At 41.8% G+C, this 23,082-nt stretch overlaps 1 protein-coding gene across 1 annotated transcript in view; it reads left to right on the top strand.

The window, feature by feature from the left end:
* Positions 1-22,587, top strand: part of ARL14 (ADP ribosylation factor like GTPase 14) — a 28,259-nt gene extending 5,672 nt beyond the window's left edge. The window contains exon 2 of the mRNA XM_036753167.1: positions 21,847-22,587. Coding sequence (XP_036609062.1) covers positions 21,847-21,856 — 10 coding nt within the window. The 3' untranslated portion in view covers positions 21,857-22,587. The remainder of the gene's footprint in view (positions 1-21,846) is intronic.
* The last annotated feature ends 495 nt before the right edge of the window (positions 22,588-23,082 follow it).

Raw genomic sequence — 23,082 nt, 5'->3', positions numbered from 1 at the left:
TGGCCATTAGTAGTCCTCGGTAATTTTGGAGAAAGGTTCAGGTGAATGAAGAGGTCAGAAGCCAGGTTGCTAAGGGTTCAGATGATTGTGAGAGGAGAGAAAGTGGAGGCATTGATCAGAGGATCAGAGACAGAGAATGATAGTTGATGGGGGCCTGGGTTAGGGGAGACATGGATGTGTCTGAAGGCAGCAAGGAAGCAGCCAGGTTCCTCTCAGGATCTCTTGGGAGGAGTCAATCCCCTGAAGTTCTATAATCTATGCCTGTGGGGTGTGCCTGTATACACCAATCTAATGTCATTTGCCTACCTTTTTATCAAACTTCCTTCCCTTCCTTTAAAGCAGGGGTGGGGTTCCCCTTTATGACTCTATCTCATCGAATCATCTTTACCAAAAGTCATTACTTTAGAAAGTGTTTGATGGCTGCAGTAATAGAAAGCTTAGTACACGGTGTTCCTAAAGTCTGGACACATAGGCAATTGAGGGCAATGTGGAGTTATTGCATCGAGTTCTCGTGAATCTTGCCAAGTGCATCAGCCTTTGCATCACAAATGAAGGAAATCACATTGAAGATGTTATTTGTTAATAGTGCAATTAAATAAAAATTTCATTCATTTCATTTCTTGAAAATATGCATTTTTGCCTATGTATCTATTTGCCTAATAGCACCTAGGTAGTACAGGGGATAGAGGACTCAACCTGAAGTCAGGAAGACCTGAGTTCAAATCCTACTTGTGACATCCAGAAGCTGTGTGACCCCTGGGCAAGTCAGTTAACCCGAGTCTTCCTCAGTTTCCTCCTCTGTAAAATTAGGAATAATCGCATCTACCACTCAGGCTTTATTGTGAGGGTAAAAAGGGAAAATATTTGTCCAGCCCTTTGCAAACCTTCAAGAGTTATATAAATGCTATCTATTATTATTTCTTGGGGTATTAGAGAAGGAACTATAGAATCCCAAGATAAAAGACAAAAAACAGGAAGCTCAGGTTAAGGGCAATTTACTCACAACTAGGAGGAGATTTGGAGCTAGAAGGAACCTCAGAGATCACGTCATCCAATCTCTTCATTTCACCGAGGTGAAGGGATGTGAAGTGATTTGCCTATGGTCATAGAAGTAGTGTCAGAGGCAGGATTTGAACCGAGGTCCTTTGACTCCCCAGTCATTGTGGCTTCCTCTCTCCCCCTGGGCCAATAAATGGAAGAACACAGGGTGACCTTGATGAAGGACACCTAAACTGTTGTAGGCAGCCACCATCTTTTTTACCTGCCTCTATCCTACTCTGCTGCAGTCATCTTTCTCTTTCTTCTCTTTCCCTCTCTCTTCCCTCCCTCCCTCCCTCTCTCCCTTCCCCACCCCCCTCTCTCTCAGGTGACTCCATTGATCTTTACCTTGGTAACAACAGACGGACACTGGTCTGGGTGTAATAAGAGCACCTTCTCCAACAAAGGAGCCCTAGCTCTGGACTGAGGCAGTCTAGATTCAGTCCTCGGAGAGCCAAGAAAAGGTCTGGGCTCTTTGTTGTGATCTCTGACCCTTTATGTTCCCACCCCAGAAAAAAATCACTTAAAGCTTAAGTTTGACTTCTGTGTAGGGCCCTCCAAAAAGGTGGGGTAGAAAAGTATCATTGTACAATTTCAATCAGATATAGGACAGCTATTTATTTCCTAGACACAAGAGACATTTTTAGAACACAAAGAGTTATAAGTGTAAATTGCCAAAGACTAAAAATTCTAGATAGTAACTCATAGCTCCTGTTATACTCTTGGGAAGTTGATTCTTCAAACATTAAACCATGAAACATTTCATAGACCTTTTGAATAGCCGTTTCACCTTCATCTTAGCTCCATATTATCTGAGCAACTCTCTGAAGATTCGCATGTCCTGGCAAGCCAGGTAATGGCTTGGGCTCTTTCTCCAGCAATGGCCATTTTCTCCTCTAAGAAGCATTTGTTGTAAGTTCAGGGCAAAAATCCCACGTTGCAGCTGGCACCAACTGAAGGCCTCTAGGGCCAACAAAATCTCCAAGTCATGAGGTTGCCTCCAAAGCATCGTCATTTGGAAACCTATGCTCATTGAAAGAAATCCAAGCAGAAATAGCAAGACCCAGACTCAGGCTCTCCTAGGAAGCACATGTGCCCGCCTTCACATTCAGCCTCCATAGCTTCCGGGGTGGACATGGTAAGAGGGGCTCCCAGTGTCATCCCACACTTGTACAATGCCATAGGGCAGGCACTCCTTTTAAGGTCTACTGGATGGCCTGGTTCCACTGCTTCAGCAGTCACAGGAAACAAAGAAAGAGTTCTTGCATCATTTCAAAGTCTTTCGGTGCTGAGCACATGAGTCTTCCCCTCCCCCCCCCCCCCAATTGTCCAGTGGAACTTAGCTCAGCTCCACTCGTGCTCTTAGTGGTATCCCTTCTGCACCAGAGCAAAGTCAATGGGGCTTCCCCAGAGGGCAATAGTACTAAAGCCTAGTTATCCAAGTCCCTCCGAAAACAACTAAAGACCTGAGAAAGGAAGGTTAGCTCCTCCCACCACCATTTCTCATTCTTCTCTCTCCATCAGCCTCTCAGATGTCCCCCCCACCCCTTATTGCTTGAGCTGCTAAATATTAACACACTCTTTACCACAATATCTACTGCTAAAGGTTGCTGCAAGGAAAGTATTTTGTAAGCCCTAAAAAGAAATCTAAACGTAAATATTTCTCCTTCATATAACTTCCTTGTCCACCACCCTGAGGCACCTTTTCCAGCTCTAGTTCCTGGTACGGAATGCCCACGATAGCCAGTGTTTTTCATCTGACATCTAAATCTTACTTCACTCTGCTGTGTACAAAGACTAATATCGGCACCAGAGTGTGATTTTTGTTCTTTAAATTTAAAAAAAGAAAGAGAGGACAGGGGGAGAAGAGAAAAGGAGGAAGAGGGAAGGATGGAAAAAGCTAGAGAAGAGGAGAGTAAGGGCTGGGTGAGTTAGGTTTTTATTTCCTGTCTATTTCTTTTTTACTAGCCTTAAAAATCCCTTAAAAACCCCCAGAAGGAAGTTTTCTAAGGTGGAAATACTTGATTCTATTCTACAGGGAACCAAGGAAAGGCTCCCCATGATGCCTTTTTAGATTCAACTAATGGCCATGGAGGGCACATGGTTCAACCCCCAGACCACAGATTCCAAATCTTTTTTTTGGCAATCTGGTAAAACCTTATGAACTTCTCAAAATAGGATTTTTTAAAAATTAAAGGAAACACTACATTTTAGTTAGAGTTTAGTGAAAATAAAGATGTAATTTTTTTCTCATCCATGTTCACAGACACCCCAAAATCAATCCATGGACCCCTCATTAACATCCTTTGCCCTACACCCCTTAGAAGAAAAGGAAGGGAATGACTGGGAAGCCAGCCAGGATTAAGAAATATCTCCTGGCAACAGGCCCAGGCTCCTTACAGCTCCTGACAGCTAACCCCTAGAGTTTCCTAACCATTTTCTCCCCACCCCTCACTAGCTCCCCTTGCTTCCAAACAGTCACACAGCTGTCTCTCTAGGTCTCGGTCCACGCTCTGCGACCCTGCTAGCCTGAGGGAAGTTTTGTATAGGGAAAGCCTTTTGTTTCATGATGCAGAAGGAGATGTGACTTTTGATTGGCTGAGACAATGCTGAGTATGCCGTTGTGTGCATGCATAAGATACCAACAAGTAGAATTCTGAGAAAGACTTTGAAGATACTCATCAAAAAAGAAGCTCTCGGAGGTGGTTGGGGGCTAGCCTAAAAGGGAGGACGGATGGAGAGCAAACTTTCACCTTCTCGAACTCTGCCCCAGCTATCCCACCCTGAAATGTCGCCCGCCTTCCACCACTGGTGGCTGGAAACAGACAATCCTTGCTCTGAAAACTTAGCAAGGTGTAAAGGTGGGGAGCATAGCAAACCTCTGAACCCACTCCTGAGGTGTGGGGAGGTGTATTCCTAGTGTCCTAAGGTAAAACTATGAATGTGTTTCCCACGGAAACTTTGTCACACCACGTAAAGAAAGAACATCATAAAAAAACTGAACTCCCAAATATCCACCATCAGTTGCCCTGTGCGCCCCTCCTTATTTGCATAGGTAGGAGATTATGGGTGTAGAATGTGGTGTAAGCCGGCAGACAAAATTGAAGCATTGATTGGTTTTTTCAAACTTTTTTTTTTAAAACCTTTCTTACAAGAGATAGTTTGCTGGGTAAGAGAAGGAGAAAGGAATATATTTAGAAATAAAGGTGACATAAAAATGGAAACAAAGAAATATTGCGACAGATGCTGATTATCTTAGCTTAGCACCACACTTGGGCTACATTCGGTATGAAAACAGGTTTTCCTAGGTTACCTTGGGCACCTAGCTTCACCTCCCCACGTAGTAGCAATAATAATAAAAGCCCACATTTCTACAGCACTTTACAGCTAGAAGGTGGTTTATTATCTAATTTGTTCTCTGGGAAATTGTATACCATTATTTTGATAGGAAAATGTCATCTAGGTTCAACAGAACCGCTTATAAGTGAACTTTTGGAATACAACCTATTGGAAAAGTTGGAGACCATTTTTTTGTCAGCAGCCTGCTCTAACCAAGTCTCCTGTTTGAAGAGAAAACTTTTTTCCCCACCACATTATAATCTCCTCAAGCTCTTCGTGGCATTTTATTATTCCTATTTATCTTCAATAAGGTAAAGTTTGAGATTCATCCAAGAGTGCTTGATTAATGATGCCAAGCCTAAGCATCTCAGCTCCAAAATGCCCCCTCGAGGAAAAAGAAAAGGGGCCTGAAAATAAATACCACTTAACTATGATTATTTAATTTTGAAAATTGTTCCCTAGTGCTGGAAAAAAAAATTGCCTTAGGTCACAAGTAGAAACGAATGGCAGTGAATTAAAATACATAAAGCATTGCAATGACCAATAGATATTAAAATCAATACAACCGTTTGGAAAAAAAAAAAAGATTTTGCTCCAGCATCACGACCATGGACAAAGTGGCCCCTGAGGAACTGGAGCAGGCAGAAGCTCTTCCCTGGGAAAGTAATGCCTCATGTCCACAGTTCTCTCCCGGAGGATTTGAGGGACTGATGGGCACAAGATCCCTTAATTGAGCTAATGGTGTTTATGGAGAGAGGTGATCACTATGGATGGCGATCGCTTTTTGGGGGGTTTCGTTTTGTTTTGTTTTTCCTGCTCTGAGACACACTGCCGTTTTCCTCCAGGGAATGAATATGCTCCTTCCCTTCTGAGCAGAAAGTCTCTACTTCCTAATAAACCAAAGCATTTTTACCCAATTTGGGGGCTCCTGTGCTCAACCACAGAGTTTCTAAGGGCCCCTTGAGGTTTAACAGTCGCAGTAGCGGAGGAATGCTCTGATCTGTGCCAAAGGTCTGCCAAGCAAAGCAAGCTTCGGGGAAAGGTTGGGTTGTTTTTTGTTTTGTTTTCTGGGGGGAGGGGGGAGTTTGGTTCTTATTATTTTCCGGCAGTTAGCTACACTTGCCTATTGATATTTGTGCCCTGTGCCTCCCAGAAGACCCTGAGGGCTGGACAAGCCCTTAGAGGACTTTCTAAGCCTAAGAATTTGACCTGCAGGTAAGTCTTGCTTTTAGCAACTCAAATATCAAGACCACAGAATCTATAAGAAGGCCCAGAAAACCTTTAAAGAGTTAGCTATCATCCTCAACAGCATTGTCACTATCTTTACGAACAAATCTGGGTTTATCTTAATAAATAAGATGTTGGGTCGGGGGTGGGGGTGGGGGGGCGCGGCGGTTAGCCATTTGTTTCTAAATAGATATAACCTGAGCCTCGAAGCCCATTGGTAGGTATGGAACTCTTTCCTCATGGGTGGAGATCAATGCCCTGAGTCTGTGTGAGGCGAGGGGAGGAAATGGTGAGAGCAGGAAGTAGGACTGTGGTGTCTTCAGTCTCTTGGGTCTCTGCTGTAACTCTGGAGGCTGCTAGCTTCCAGCTTTGAGACAGAAGATGGAAGATGTCAACCCTGCTTCATGTTACTGAAGGTTAAATTGGTGATAATCAATGGTGGGAAGGCACTAGTATTAAGGAGAATTGAGGAAAGCTTCAGTTGTAGGTGGGATTTTAGCTGGGACTTGAAGTAAACCAGGGCAGGCAGGAGATGGTGATGAGGGTTTAGAGAAGTCCTGTCGTGGGGGATGTCGGGAGGAAATGTCTAGTAGAGATGGAGTGTTTTGTGTGAGGAGCAGGGATGGGATTGCAGAGGTAGGAAGAGGAAGGTATAAGAAGTCTAGCAAGGTAGCAGGGGGACAGATCATGAAGAATTAGCTTAGAGGGTCCATATCTCCTAGCTGTTTTGCCTTTGCTTGACAGGCAGTGTGAAGCATTAGAAAATAAGCTAGGTTTGGTGCCAGAGGACCTGGATTCAAATCCTAACTTTGCTGCTTATTAGCTTTGTCCATAATATTGGGTAAGTCACCAAATCTCTCAGTTTCCTTCTCTGTAAAGCAGAGGGGATGACTTTTAAGGTCCTTTGAAACCCCAAGTCTATAATCCTATGACCAAAGAATTGAGACCTTTGTTCCAGCTGGATCTCTTATTATTTTGTTTGCTGTTTGGGGGTTGCAGTAGAAAGAGTGCTGAATGAACTCAGAGGCCCTGGGCCAGGGATGGGTCTGCCTTTTTCCTCATCTTCCTGTAACATCTCTAATCCTATAGTATGGACAACTTTTAATTAGTTAACAAATTTTGGTTCACTAATAAAAGATCATAGAGCCTGGAACAGAGCTGGAAGGAAGCCTAGAGATAATTTAATCCAAACCCCTCTTTTTTTCAAGGCAAGTCAACAAAAATTAAGCTCCTACTATATGCCAGGCACTGTGCCAAGTTCTGGAGATACAGAGAAAGGCCAGAAAACAGTCCTGCTTGAAATACAACATACAAACCACTACATTATCCACAGTTCAGGGTAAATTGGAGCTAATCTGCAAGGAAAGTCACTAAGGTTAAGGAGGACCAGGAAAGCCTTCTTGAAGAACGTGAGACTTTAGCTGGGACTGGAAAGAAGCCAGGGAAGCCAGGAGGTCAAGATGAGGAAAGATAGAGTTCCGGGAATGGGGTGCAGCTAATGTAATTCCCAGAGCCAGGTAGAGTGAAGTGTCTTGTGTGAAGAACAGCAAGGAAGCTGATGTTATTGGATTAAAGGGAGATAAGGTATGAGAAGACTGGAAAGGTAAGAGGGGGCCAGGTGTCACGTTTGATTCTGGAAGCAACAAGGAGCCATTGGAGTTGACTGGGTCAGGAAAGTGGAAGAACTGGGTCCTCTCACTCCATAACTTGTTGCACCGCAACCCAAGACTCCTCTAAAGTTGAAATTCTGTTCCTTTTGTAGTTCAGGTACCATCCTGAAATAAAATGGCTGCCTGCAAAATTTTCTCAGATGAACATTTCTCCTGTCACTTTAAATGGATTCCAACTAAGTTGATACGTATGTATATAAACCTTATGTCAAAGACTCCTCTGGCATCAAAATACGCTTTGGGGGATATTCTCACTGGGCCCAACTCAAAGGCCCAGGAAACTCAGAAAATCTTTTTCTTATACCTATGAGTCATTATGCTGAAACTGTGTGCCCTCTTTCAAGCATGTCCTTGTATTACAAAAGAATATGTTTTGTTTTTTAAATAGGAGTAAAGCAAAGCAGAAAACCTTAAATGAGTAACTATTTGTCATAAGGATCCCCAGAAAACTCCTCCAATGACTTTGATGGCTACTTGGACTGAGGCCTTCTCAAGAGGACAATGGAAAGTTACTTAGTATACAGTGTGAATCAGTTAGAGGACAGTCATTTACTTTCTCCGTGAAAAAGAAACGCTAAATACAAAAGTCTGTCACAAGCACACATTAACTTAAAACCAGTTGGGGAATATCTACCCATGAACTGTAGAACCCATCTTGGATGGCAGATCAGACCATGCTCCATGCCTCTTGTTACTCTGTCTTGGCTCTAGTGATCTAACCAAACTAGAGAGGTCCTCTTCCATGAGCCCTTTGACCTTCCTCCCATCAAACTATGATTCTTCAAGGACTTGTACTGAGTAGAGAGCCAGCTGTTGGGCTCCAGTTTCCTTAGCGCTCACCTCATACTGGTTCAGTGACGATGATCAAAAACTCATATTTTTTTCATCCTCTAATACCAGGATTATTGTCCACCCCAGGAACTGATCCTATTGACTGTGATTGGCATAGTATCCCAGTTACAGGTACACGAGAACATGGGTATGAGATTATTGGCCAGAAACCTCCTAAACAGCAAAGACTTTCATTTTTGTCTGTGTCTGGGATATAGTAGGTGCTCAATAGATATATATTAAAATTAGTATTTTCAAATTCTCTTAGGATAGCAGCCGTTTTTTGCTAGTTTACTAACCCTAACAGGATCATAGGCATTTATCACCTTAGTCCAGGGCACTGGTGGAGAAGCTAGGTAGGGCAGTAGATAGAGGTCCAGACAGGAGTCAGGAAGACTTATTTTTATTTTTTTAAATATTTTTAAAATTTTTATTGTTTTATTATTTAATATTTTTTAGTTTTCAACGTTGATGTCCACAAGATTTTGAGTTACAAATTTTCTACCCATTTCCACCCTCCCCCCACCCGATGATAGCATATATTCTGATTGCTCCTTTCCCCAATCTGCCCTCCCTTCTGTCACCCCACTCCCTGCCCCATCTCCTTTCCCCTTACTTTCTCCTAGGACAAGATAGATTTCTATACCCCATTGCTTGTATATCTTATTTCCCAGTAGCATGTAAAAACAGGTTTTTTTTTTGAGCATTTTTTTTTAGAACTTTGAGTTCCAAATTCTCTCCCTTCTTCCCTCCCCACCTACCCTCCTTAAGAAGGCAAGCAATTCAACATAGGCCACACATATATCATTATGCAAAACACTTCCATAACAGTCACTTTGTGAAAGACTAACTATATTTCCCTCCATCCTATCCTGTCCCCCTTTATTCAATTTTCTCCCTTGACCCTGTCCCTTTTCAAAAGTGTTTGCTTTTGATTACCTCCTCCCCCAATCTGCCCTCCCTTCTATCATCCCCCCTCTCTTATCCCCTTCCTCCTACTTTCCTGGAGGGTAAGATAGCCAATTGAGTGTGTATGTTATCTCCTCCTTAAGTCAAATCTGATGAGAGCAAGATTCACTCATTCCCTTTCACCTGCCCCCTCTTCCCTTCCAATAGAACTGCCTTTTCTTGCCACTTTTATATGAGATAATTTACCTCCATTCTATCTCTCCCTTTCTTCTCCCAATATATTCCTCTCTCACACCCCTTAATTTTATTTTTTTTTAGATATCATCCCTTCATATTCAACTCACCCTGTGCCCTCTGTCTACATATATGTATATTCCCTTCAACTACCCTAATACTGAGAAAGGTCTCATGAATTACAAATATCATTTTTCCATGTAGTAATGTAAAGAAAACAGTCCAACTTTAGTAAGTCCCTTATGATGTCTCTTTCCTGTTTACCTTTTCATGCTTCTCTTGATTCTTGTATTTGAAAGTCAGATTTTCTCTTGAGCTCTGGCCTTTTCACTGAGAAAGCTTGAAAGTCCTCTATTTTATTGAAAATCCATATTTTGCCTTGGAGCATTATACTTAGTTTTGCTGGGTGGTGGTTCTTGGTTTTAATCCTAACTCCTTTGACCTCCAGAATATCATATTCCAAGCCCTTTGATCCCTTAATGTAGAAGCTGCTAGATCTTGTGTTATCCTGATTGTGTTTCCACAGTACTCAAATTGTTTCTTTCTGGCAGCTTGCAATATTTTCCCCTTGACCTGGAAACTCTGGAATTTGGCTACAATATTCTTAGGAGTTTTCTTTTGGGGATCTCTTTCAAGAGGCAATCAGTAGATTCAATTTCTATTTTACCCTTTGATTCTAGAATATCAGGGTAGTTTTCCTTGATAATTTCTTGAAAGATGATACCTAGGCTCTTTTTTTGATCATGGCTTTCAGGTGGTCCAATAATTTTTAAATTATCTCTCCTGGATCTATTCTCCAGGTCAGTGGTTTTTCCAAAGAGATATTTCACATTGTCTTCCATTTTTTTCATTCTTTTGGTTCTGTTTTATAATTTTTTGATTTCTTGTAAAGTCACTAGTTTCCACTTGCTCCATTCTAATTTTTAAGATAGTATTTTCTTCAGTGGTCTTTTGGACCTCCTTTTCCACTTGGCTAATTCTGCCTTTCAAGGCATTCTTCTCCTCGTTGGCTTTTTGGAGCTCTTTTGCCATTTGAGTTAGTCTATTTTTTAAGGTGTTATTTTCTTTGGTATTTTTTTTTTTGATCTCCTTTAGCAAGTCATTGACTTGTTTTTCATGATTTTCTTGCATCACTCTCATTTCTCAACCCAATTTTTCCTCTACTTCTCTTACTTGCTTTTCCAAATCCTTTTTGAGCCTCTTCCATGGCCTGAGACCAATTCACATTTTTCTTGGAGGCTTTCAACGTGGGCTTGCTGACTTTGTTGATTTCTTCTGGCTGTATGTTTTGATCTTCTTTGTCACCAAAAAAGATTCTATAGTCTGAGTCTGTGTCTTTTTACGATGCTTGCTCATATTCCCCAACTACTTGACCCTTGAGCTTTTTGTCAGGGTGTGACTACCTTCAGAGTGGAGACTGCTTTGTCCTAAGCTTCAGGGGTCTTGCACTGCTACTTTCAGAACTACTTCTACACAGCAAGCTCTGCCACAGCAGCACTCCTCCTCCCCCAAGAACTGCCAACCAGGACCATGACCCAGATCCAAGCAGGGCAAAGCAAGAGAACCCTGCCTCTGGGCCAGCAAAGCACTCCTTGAACTCCTGCTCTGATCTGCTGCTTAATTCCTCCTACCCAGTAGGCCTGGGGCTGGATGCAGCTTCTACTGGAGCTCTGGAAGCAGCCCCAGGAGCTTCCTGCTGCTGCTGCCGCCCCTAGGGCTACGGCCGGACCACATACTTCTCTCACCCAGATATAGCAGTTTTCCCACTGACCTGCTAAATTGTCTTTGGCGTTTGTGGGTTGAGAAGTCTGGTAACTGCTACAGCTCAGTGATTCATGGCCCTAAGGCCTGCTCCACCTGATCTATTCCAGGTCTGGTCATTCCCGGCGTAGCTCATGCTGGGCTACACTCGGCTCCCAGTATGGTGCAATAGACCCTTCCCAGTGACCATCCAGGCTGTCCTGGGCTGGACACCTGCTTCCATCTCTTATTTCATGGGTTCTATAGCTCTAGAATTTGTTCAGAGCCATTTTTATAGGTGTTTGGAGGGATTTGGAGGAGAGCTTAAGCAAGTCCCTTTTTTCCAGCCGCCATCTTGGCTCCCAAGATTTATCTTTTCTAGCTCAAATCTGACCTCAGACACTTACTAGCTATGTGATCCTGGGCAAATCACTTAACCCATTTTGCCTCAGTTTCTTCATCTGTAAAATGAGCTGGAGAAAGAAATGGCAAACCCCTCCAGTGCCTTTGCTAAGAAATCCCCAAATGGGGTCACAAAGAGTAAGTCATGACTGAAATGACCCAGCAACAATAACAACAGCCAGTGCTTGTTTCCTAAATCAAATTATGGAGAAATGCAATCCTGATGGAAGTTCCTAACACCATCTATACATATACACATATATACACGTGTGAATGTATGTACGTATATACATGTACATATATACACACACACATATGTGAAGAGATTACAGAAGTATGAAGTCTACAATTCATGTTATATACTTATTTTGACCTTCCACTTATTTTTCTTTGTTCTCTTTTTTTAAAAATGATTTCCATTCTGTGATAAGCATTTAAATAAAACGCAAGCAGTAAAATGAATCACTAGATTATCGTCCTGATCTCTTACATGAAGGAGAGATGCTGCTGTGGCCAAGTTCCATGTTGCAGGAACAGGTATACAGGCAGTACTATACACAGATGGCAGTTTTGATAGTAGACATAGTCAGGAAACTTCTGAGGGCAGTGAGGGGAGAGGTGGTAGAACTAGAGAGAAAGAGAAGATTCAAAGTCAAAGCAACATGAATGATGAAATGGAGATTCCCACCCAATAGCCTGGGGTAACTCCCCAAGGTCCTCTGGGCAAAGTTCTCTCAGTTCAGTGCTATGAGTAAGACGTCATGCCAGGCCCGAGGGGTGGGGGAGGACATGAAGCCCCCAAATGGTGTCATTCTTTTCTTTGTTTTTGTTTTTTGGAGGAGGGAGGCAGGGCAATTGCAGTTAAGTGACTGGCCCAAGGTCACACAACTAGTAAGTGAGTCAAGTGTCTGAGGCTGGATTTGAACCAGGTCCTCCTGACTCCAGGGCCGGTGCTGTACTCACTGCGCCACCTAGCTGTCCCATGGTGTCATTCTTTAAGATCATAATCTATTCAAAACATTCCCATCGTTTTCCCATTGCTGCTGGATCCCAGGGTTCCCTTTCCATTGCTGTCACCCAAAGGTAAAATGAAGATTTCTCCACCAGTGATCATCATTTTTATCTATGTGTTGCCCCCATTTTTCCTTCCCTGGCAGTACTCTTTTTCTTATCTGTTCACTGCAGTCCAACCCACACAATTCATTTTTCATACCAGTATAAAATTCATTTAGTATGTCATAATATGAGGCAGCCAGATGTTTCAGTGGGTAGAGCTCTGGACCTGGAATCAGGAAGACCTGAGTTCAAATCCAGCCTCAGATACTTACTAGTTGTATGACCTTGGGCAACTTGCTTAACCCTGTTTGCCTCTGTTTTGTCATTTGTGAAGTGACCTGGAAAAGGAAATGACAAACCACCCCAGTGTCTTTGCCAAGAAAACCCCAAATGGAGTCACAAAGAGTTGGACATGACTAATTGACCAAAATCATCAACTTTCAAAGAAATTTAAAAGGTCTTTTTAAAATACCGGTCAAAAATACCTTAGGACCTGAAAATGCCTTTTGGGTGGGAAGGTAGGACCCCGGGCCTGTGATCCCTGCATTGGGGCAAACCACTTTATTCTGCCAGGACATGTTAGACAACTATATCAGAAGCAACTTTCTCCCGATATGATTCTCAAAAATTCTCCAAATAATTTTGCATTGCGTCACAGTGGGACTGGGCAGTTTCAAAAATTTGGATTTATCTTTATGGACATCTTATATACATTTAATTTTTTTATTGCAGAGCTCTAGTTGAGTCTAATTCAATCGTGAGATACCTTATAAATATTTCCACATAACCTAGATTTCCCAGGGGAAATTCCACAAGCAAAAACTTAACCTGAGGGGTATTTCTAAAGGGGTAGTTTGAAATGGAAACTGTTATTGCTGCTAATTACTTTTGTTTTAAATCGAGGAAATGATTTCAGGAAAATATCTTTAAAGCTACATTCAAAGAAAAATCATGTGCAGCAGTACTGTCAATATCTGCCAAGTCATGAGACAATCTCTCTTCCAATTTCTCTAAACTTTGCTATAGCTAAATTAATAAATGCCCCATCTGTAAATTCCTCCCCAGAGAAAGGCAGTTTTTTGGAAGTATTGCTCAGTTTTTAAATTTAATAACGACAAGCTCGCATTCCCATTTACAGGAGTTTTTTCCTCAGATTCTAAGGGTACAGAATAACACAGCTTCTTTTTAAAATAAATTCTGCTGGTGTGTGTGTATTGTCCTTTGTAAGCAGTTCATTCAGTGTGGTTATTCTGGACTTGCCATCTGACAAGAAAGATTTGGGAAGCTAACATTTTGTAGCTAAGCCATTAGTAAAAATTATCTAGGGCGGTCCGTTTCTTAGCACCAATTAAAAGTAACAGGAAATATAGCTCAAAATACCAAGTCAAGAAGAATGTTGCTTCTTGGGCTTATTCCTTAGCTATTCTGGGGAAGGCAAGCAGTGAGTGATTTTCCACCTCCCCCAAGCTGACGAGTATTTTCAACCAAACCACAGCCATCATGGGTTAGCCATATCTCACTATTAGAAACGTTAAAAGGTCAAACCACTTCTTATCAAGAATGAATTGTAAAATGGATCCAAGAATATTGATTAAAAAAAAACAGATTGAAAAGCTTGTGTGTCCGTGGATGTGGCATAATGCCCGATATAAAAGACATCAGGGGGAACAGAGAGAAATAGATGCCATTTGGGGTAGTGAACAAGGTATTGGCTTTAACATCAGAGGACCAGGGTTGAAACCCTGCCCACTGCTACTTAGGACCCATGAGATTCAGCCAGGGGGAGGGGCAGAGATAGACATTTTAAAATGATAAAAACAAGAAGAGGAAGTATAGGGAATTTCAAAAAAAATTGTTTGTTATTATGCTCTACATCTCTTGAGTATAAAACTCAAGAAACCCAATGGCTAGAGTCAGGAAAGGACCTTTCTAAGTTCTCTAGTCCCTATGCTTCTGATTTGTGTTTAAAAAGCCAAAAGCTGGAAATAAAAGACTTTATTTCCCTAAAAAAAAAATAATAAATGAGAGGTTTAAACTGGATAGTCTCTAAGGTCCTTGTGAAGCAAAACTTTTTTTATCCATATATTTGGCAAGGTGGGGAAGGAGTAATTTCCTTAAAAATTCAGATAAGTGAGTTAACTCTACATGCTTGTGTAGATATAGCTACAGTGTGACTAGTGGACAAGTCAATTAACCTATCTGGCACTTACTTAGCATAGTGCATAGCACATAGTTGGCATTTAGCAAATGTTTACTACCTGATTATCTATGCCTTATTAGGTTCATCTATAAAGACTGCTGGTCTACCCTAGAGAACCATACGAGAATTCATTCATTCATTAACCAAAAATGGTCAAATGCTTTGGAAATGCAAAGAGCTAGTAGCATGCTAAGTAGCGATGCCCAAAAATGGAGTGCCCTTTCAAAGAGACTAAATAAATGGAAAGAAAACAAACAACTTTATAGGCCACTAGGGAATAGCAAAGACAGAATTTTCAATTTTGAAAAAGATGAGTAATACTTAGTTGGGAAAGTTGAAAAGAGAAAAAAGGAGTAAAATGCTCTATTTCAGAATGCTCTGTGGGGAAGAACATGATGCAATGGGCATCACATGTCCCCAGTAAGCATGCCAAGAGGCAGCGTGGCATTGGTGATCACGGAAGATCTGCGAGTGAAGGGCTCAACATTCAGGAAGATTAGGATGGGTGTCATTTATGAGGTGGTATTTGAGTTAAGCTTTGAAGGAAAGTAGGGATTCTTTCTAAGAGGCCAAGGAATGGAAGAAGTCCATTTGAGGTATGCGGGATGGTTTGAAGAAATGTATTGAGGTATGAGATGGAGTATCTAGTTCAAGGAACAGCTAGTTTGGCCAAAATAGTCTGGCCAAAAACAGAGTGTATAAAGGGGAATGAAAATAAATAAGACTGGAAAAGTAGGTTACGATAATTGTGGAAAGCCCCAAATGCTAGGCTGGGTGGTTTTTAATTTATCCTAGAGAAAACAGCATGCCACTAAGGCTTTTTGAACAAAGGAGTATAGGCAACATCAGGACTACACCAGAAAATAAGGTTAAGGCTTAATCGGTTACTTGGCATTAGGTCCATGTAAACAGAGAAGTTGAATGATTGAGGGTCAAAAAAACACCTCTCTTTCCTTAGTAGCTGAAGCTCTGCTTTGTGGCTAGAATGATAATGACAAGGAAAATAGCAAAATGTTGATATGTTCATCCAAGCATTGACATAATTCCATTTTGATGAATATGGAAAACTATTACTGAAAGATTTTACCTCTTTCACCTTGAATTTCCCAGGATTTAAAGAGATTAGTGTTATCTTTATATATCTGTGTAGCTTTTTAAAGATAATAGACACTTTCTATGTACAAGATAATAGGCATTTTCCTATGGCTAGATTTCAATGTGTAATCACACGGGACTTCCTAAATGGCATTAGTATACTAGAGGGTAAATGAATTGATTATATCATAGATGTTTATCATTTTTTTATCTCAAAAGCTAATTTTAAAAAATACTTTTTCTACAGACAATCTTTGCTTGTATTTGATTTCTGAATGCTGAATTTCTAATCTTCACCAGGATGTGGGAATTTACCTTTACAATTCAAGAAAAGGGAATGGGAAAAACATTTCAACTGAATTGTAGTTCAGACTCTTTGTGAAGGGGTTGTCCACAGGGGAGCCCCTCTTCCTGAGTGGTTTGTATCTGAGAGTTTGGAAGTTGGTTTCTTCTACATAGGGCTAGGATGATTTGCACCCAATGCATTCCTGAGCGTGTGCCCTTATTAAAATGCCACTTTTGAACCCTCTTGAGCATCTGAACGTTGTCCTACAATTCTCTCTTGAGATCTGGATCCCTAGAAAAGCTAAGAATCATTTGTCAGCTTGGAGATCCTCTTCCCAGGTAGGCACTGGAGTGTAGGAGAAAATGCGCAGGATTGAAAGTCAAGGGACCTTAGTCTCCATATGAACCATACCGTCCCTGGTCAAGGATCTCAGCTGTCTAGGCCTCTTTATCCTCATCTTCAAAATGGGGGTGGGGTGAGAATTAGGCAGTCTTGAAGCCCCTTCCATTCTAAATCCTATTATCTTTCAACAGCTTGGATAGAGTGCTGGACCTAGATTCAGGAAGACCTGAGCTCAAATCCAGCCTTAGACACTAGCTGGCAACCCCTTAACCTCCATCTTCCTTGGTTTCCTCAACTGTAAAATGGGGATAATAATAGAACCAACCCTGAAGGAGTGTTGTGAGGATCAAATGAGATGGTATTTGTAAAGCACATAGCCCAGTGCTCGCTTGTAGAAGGTGCTATGGACATGTGACTTCCTTAGTGCAGAGATCTCCAAGTGAAGAACTTCCCTTACCAGATCACTTATTAAAATGTTAAGTAAGAAAATGCCCTGGTGTTCCCTATTTACACTTTTCCTACGCTTTGCTTCCTATTTCACAGGTACTTCCCTGGCCATGACGAACCACCTCCCCACCCACCATCCCACAGTGTCTCCAATTTATTAATAGCCTTTGGCTCCAGTTCTCATACACTTGATTCCAGCCAAATCAATCTGCTTATTCCCTGATTCTACTTTGTAATTTCCCAGTATCATGACTATTTTTTTCATTTATCTTTAATACATTTAAAAAATTTCAATTATCAAGCTTTGATTTCCCACCACCACTGGAAAAAAAGAAAAGAAAGAGGGGGGGTGGGGTGATAGATGGGAGGGCAGACTGGGGAAAAGGGCAATCAGAATACTTGCCATCTTGGGGGTGGGGGGAGGGAAGAGATGGAGACAAAATTTGTAACTCAAAATCTTGTGGAAATGGATGTTGAAAACTAAAAATAAATAAATTAATCTTAAAAAAAAAAAGAAAAAACACTTAAAAAATCAAATTTGCAATCAATAAGTACAAGCAAGCAAAACAAATTCCTATATTGTCCATGTCTGAAAATGTGTGCATCAGTCTGTCCATAGGTCCACCATAGGTCTGTCATCTCTCTGGTAGGTAGCGTTCATCATCATCTCTCTGGAATACAACTAATTATTACAATGAGCAGATTTAAGTCTTTCAAACTTTATGTACCTATGGGAACTCTTCCTCTTCTTTGAGGCCTATTGATGGTATTGGTGGGTCAAAGGGTCCCAGCATCACACTATGCTTTCCACTTTCCCTCACTTTTCCCTTGCCTAAGCAGACCTTACAGTTCTTCAAGATCCAGTCAATACCTTAGATTGCCCCACACACCACATACACTTCCAATCGCCTGTTCTCCATTCTATTTCCTATAAATTCCTCTGAATTGGTGTATACTACCCCAAATCCCCAGTACCTGGACAAGTCAATTGCCTAAGCAAAACCAGAGAAAAACATGGCTGGACTACAGTTGATGAGGAAAAGATCTAGGGGCTCTGGTGAACTTCAAATTCCATGTAATTCAATCAAAAGGCATTTATTAAGCACCTACTGTATGTTGGGCACTGAGCTAAATATTGCTAATACAAAGACAAAGGCAAAGATAGTTCCTTCTCCCAAGGAGTTTACAATCTAATCTAGGAGGACCAGATGTCCCTTTATTGGTAGGTACAAAATAAATACAAGTGATGCAGCAGCCCCCTCCCCAAAGCTGATGTGATCTTAAGCTACATTCAGGAAGGCACTGGATCCAGAATCCAGGAAGTGACCGACTATACCTTTGTCAGAGCCCTTCGAGTGGCACCGGAGCTGCATTCCAAAGGAAGCTAAAGACTCTAAGAGGCAGAGATGAAGAAGGAGAATATCTTGGGCTTGGGAGATGGCTCGTGCAAAGACAGGTGGGCAGATGCGGTGTCATGTCTGGGGGAACAGCTGGCAGGTCAGGTTGACTGGAACAGCAAGTGAGTGAAGAGGAAGACTAATAATATAAAAATGTATAAAAGCCTAGAAAAGCAGGAGGCAGCCAGATCATGGAGAATCTCCAACACTAAGCATCATTCAGACCTGGGTCCTAGTCTTCACCATCCCCCAACTGGAAACCTTGGGGAAGTCATCGCATCTCTCCGGGCCTCAGTTTTATCTGTAAAATAAGGGGGTTGGACCAGATGGTGTCAAAGTTTTCATGCCATTCTAATATTCCCTGATTCTATAGTTGTAATTACTTTAAATCTTCACTTGACTTTGTCCACGTGGGTCCACGGTATGCTGTCTGTATAAAGCCAAACATCTGAATGAAAACTGAAAAAAAAGAAAAAAAAATAATTGTCCAAGTTTGGTACCATCTTGATTCGTAGCACAGGAACAAGTACAAAGGTGTTGAACATTTGTCCACTTCACCTCAGTTTGGGGTGAAACCTAAGACCAGGGGTGGGGAACCTGTGGCCTCAAGGTTACATTAGCCCTCTAAGTCCTCAAGTGTGACCTGAGGGTTCCCTATCCCTGCCTAAGACCTTGGGTCCTTCTCATTTTACTTGCAGCTAAAACCTCATGCAAGTGTCCCCAAAGTCCCCCAAAATTTTAAATTTATTAAAGTTCAAAACTGCACTACAACTTTTGGGACATGCTCCATGTGTCATCTCCTCCATTAAATATGAGACCCCTTGAAAGTAGGAACTGTTTTCCCTCCTTTATTTCCTCCCTCCTTCCCTCCTTTCTTCCTTCATTCCTTGTCAAATGCACAAGTTCTATAATTCTAAAATGCCATGCCATTCCATTCAAACATACACCTACTCTGTGCCAGATCCTAGAGATAAACAGACAAAAACACATGATTCCTGCCCTCAAGGAGCTTACCTTCTACTGAGAGGATACAATATACACACAGATAAATGCAGGGGGTCCCCCAAAGTCTCAGGACAGCATCAAGTCCTGAGGCTTTTGGAGACACCCAGCATTTACATGGCTGTACTATGCTTTGAGACAGTAATGCTTCCAGAAACGCTGGGGGTGTCCCTACACTAAATGTCCTCTGATTGTGTCCCTCAAACTGAGTTTATCTTGTACAGCTTTTCTGCCTGGTCCCTCTCACTTGGGCTCTCTACTCTCATTTCTCGCCGCCACATCTTTGCCTATGTTCAAAGGCATTCCTTCGTCTCCTGCAGCCGCTTAAGACCCTCTGGGCTGTGACAGCAGATAAGCAGGAGCCTTCTTCATCCCCCAGGCTTTCCACCGTTGTTCATTTCCAGATGCAGCTTGAAATTGGAACTCAAACAAAATGCGCCGTTTCCACCGAAGCTTGGAGAGTAACTCTTTTAGAGACTCCCTCTCTTTTAACTCTCGCTTTGAAAAGCCAAGATCATCCAGAGCCCTCCTCTTAATTATTGGGACAGATTCTAAGGAAGCTGAAGTCATTTACCCACACCCGCAGCGCTGAGTTCGCGTTCCCCTCTAGCCCGGTGAGTCTGAATTGGTTAATCTGAGAAGGAAGTGTAAAGCAATACATTTAGCACTCCAGCATGCTGCTAAAGAAAGTCTGGCTGGGCCGGAAGGGACCGTTTTAATTTTGTGCGGTATGCAGTTCAGAGGTCAATGCCGTGGCCTGACTTCTGTAAAATGAGAAGTAAATGCAGGAAGAATCGGAATCATGTGAATCCTTTAAACAGGATGTCTCGTGTCCAGTTCCTCATAGCGGAGTGGAGATTGTACCTCCTGAAGGCTTGGAGGCTGTATCTGTGCAAAAGAAGCCCCCTCAGGTCGCAGCAAGCTGCCAAAGCTTAGAATCCAAGCCCAGGCAGGAGGGGCGGTATTAAGCAGCAGGGGGTGGGGAGGGCGGCCGGCAGCAGAGAGAGGGCTAGACTTGGACTCAGGAACACCAGCCTTGAAATCCTGCCTCAGGCACTTACGCAATTGCTGTGTGAGCCTGGGCATATCACTTAACCACTGTCTGCCTCAGTTTCTTCATCTGTAAAATAGGGATAATGATAGCAAGCACCTACCTGCCGGAATCATTGTGGAGTTAAATGATAATAATGATTATTAAGATGAATAATGCCCTTCGAAAACCTTTGATAGCAATAAATCGTTATTATTAGTTGTTATAGCTACAAGGCTGCCCAATTTACTCCACCATTTATCTGTTATGAGTTAGTACTCTCCCAGACAGATGTGTTATAGAGACTGGAGGGGAAGCTATTTAGTGAACTGCCTGCCCATATCCTTCCACCAGAAACTAACAAGACTATTAAGGTACTGTTTACTCAGGTATAAAGGGAATGTGATTGGCATTTGTGGAAGCAACTGTAACCAGAATGGACTTTGTTTTCTTTGAATGACTCAGCTTACCTCATTGAGCTTCCCTGGACACTGGGGCTTGCTCTTCCGGGGCAGGAAGCCCAGCGACCATGCCAGGAATCAGAGAACTTCCTGTGTGATGAGTCATGGGGCTGGCTGAGGGGAGGTGTGTTAACCTGGTCTACGCTAGGGGGAGGGGCCAAGTCAAGAACCAATGGGCCATGGTCGTTCAGGCGGCACTTGATGATGTCAAAAACTCTATAAGAGGGGAGAGGACAGCTTGAAGATCCTCTCTTCCTTTTCCAGTTGGAGCCAGAGACGCCTACAGCCGAAGCTGAGATGCCGGTAGCAGAGCTGACTGGAGGCCAGTGGGTAATCTTCTTACCGTAGAGGGGAAGCATGTATACAATTTTGCCTTATACCATCTCACTTCTCTGTGGCCTCCAGGTTACCCTTGTAAGGCGGACTTATTGGGCCTGGAAGCTTTTGATGAAAATATCAAAATGGGGACGCTGGTTTGTGGGCTTGTTACTGTGGAGTGTAAATACATGCTTTAGTTCTCCTGCCTTCTGCCTAGAGAATTACTTATATCCTGCGGTTCCGGACCTTTTAGGCACATATGAGATTCTCTTTGAAATCATAAATTCTGCCTTCCTAATATAGCAACACCCACACTGATGAAATCAGGGAGCTTTTGAAATATCTGAGGTACAGAGAGTTCCAAAATATCTTAGGGCAGCTCTAAAAACTTAAAACTGCACTTCGACTTTTGGGACACCCTATATCCCGTGTGGCATTACATTTTGGGATGTGTGTTGATGTTGTTCAGTCGTTTCAGTCATGTCCCACTCATCGTGGTCCAACTGGGGTTTTCTCTGCAAAGATTGGAGTGGCTTGCCATTTCCTTCTCCAGCTCATTTTTTTTTGTAAATAAGGAAACCAAGGCAAACAGGGTTGAGGGTATAAATGTGTGTGTGTGTGTGTGTGTGTGTGTGTGTGTGTGTGTACTGATGGAACAGACCTATAGAAGCCCTTTCAACTATATACTATAGTCTGGACAATAGGCATTCTTCATCCGCTTAGTTTTTCTGTGTGGATGATTGGGTCATTCTGAATGATTAGGAATCTCATTTAATAAATGTTTTTTAATTCATTCCTTCTGGGGTTTCTACTCTGTTCCAGGACTTGGTGAGGAACACAACTGCATCTGGAAACAGGAGGTTCTGGTGGAGTTCACAAACTATAAGGAATCCTGCTTCTGCTTGGCATCCGCAATGACTCTTCTCCATGATGGAGCTGAACTTCTTTGGCTGGCGTGAAACTCCCCATTTTATGCCTTGCTTGGTATTGACCATCAGAAGATCGCTGGATAAGGTTATCTCTGTCATTATATATCTTTTAAGGATTCTCGTACAATTTTGACACATCCATGGTAGACACCTTGCTGGAGCAAAGTGTTTAAGATGACATTTTAATAATGCTGATAAATACAAAAATAAAAGGAGATTATATTTGTAAAGCACGTAGCAACCTTTAAAGCACTATATAAATCCTAGCTATTATTATAAAAATAATGATAATAACCACCAGCATTTATACAGCCAAGTGGTTTGAGTAGGTAGTTTTGGTCTTCCTAAGCAAATGATTTTTTTCTTTTCACAAACAATAAGCATAATAAGGTCTTGTATACTCTAAATCTTTCACTCAAATGTGTAAAGGTAAATAGTTTACTATGAAATGGACCTTGTGAAAATCTTCCTGTTTCCTTCTAACAACCTCATCAAGAATGATCTCAATATGTATATAAATTATTCTCATAAAAATTATTTTTACATATGGATGTACAAATATGTATGTATATAGGCATGTGCATGTATTTGTATGTATACACATGTGAATTTCACATATATGAATATCTAACGACCTCAATATGCATATAAATTATTCTCATAAAAATTATTTTTACATATGAATGTACAAATATGCACATATGTATATAGGCGTGTGTGTATTTGTATGTATACACATGTGAATTTCACATATATTCACATATATGAAAGTGGACAAATGGGTCAGTAATTTATTGATGTTCTCTCTGTTGCCTTTTTTTTTTTTTTTTTTGTAATTATAAGGTCTGAAATCTGATCCACACTTTCGGTAACTCTCTTTCCTTCAGATACCTTGAGAACAAATCCCTCAACCCCATCCATCTTCTGCTGCCTTTAGCATGGCCCTCCTCTAGGGCTAGTCCAATTAGCCTCTTGTCTTTGTCTTCTTAACTGTTATTTCCATTTCATCAAGAAGCATGACCAAGAGTGTGGTGTTCCCATCCAGAGGCATGAGCTCCCTTGCCACTGATTGGAAAGCAATTGGTCTAAAAATCTTTGGAGACTTTTTCATTTTTCCCTGCTGGTCACT

This window comes from Trichosurus vulpecula, chromosome 4, assembly GCF_011100635.1.
Source record: "Trichosurus vulpecula isolate mTriVul1 chromosome 4, mTriVul1.pri, whole genome shotgun sequence".
Lineage (NCBI taxonomy): Eukaryota > Metazoa > Chordata > Mammalia > Diprotodontia > Phalangeridae > Trichosurus > Trichosurus vulpecula.
This window is presented reverse-complemented; position numbering and strand designations above follow the sequence as displayed.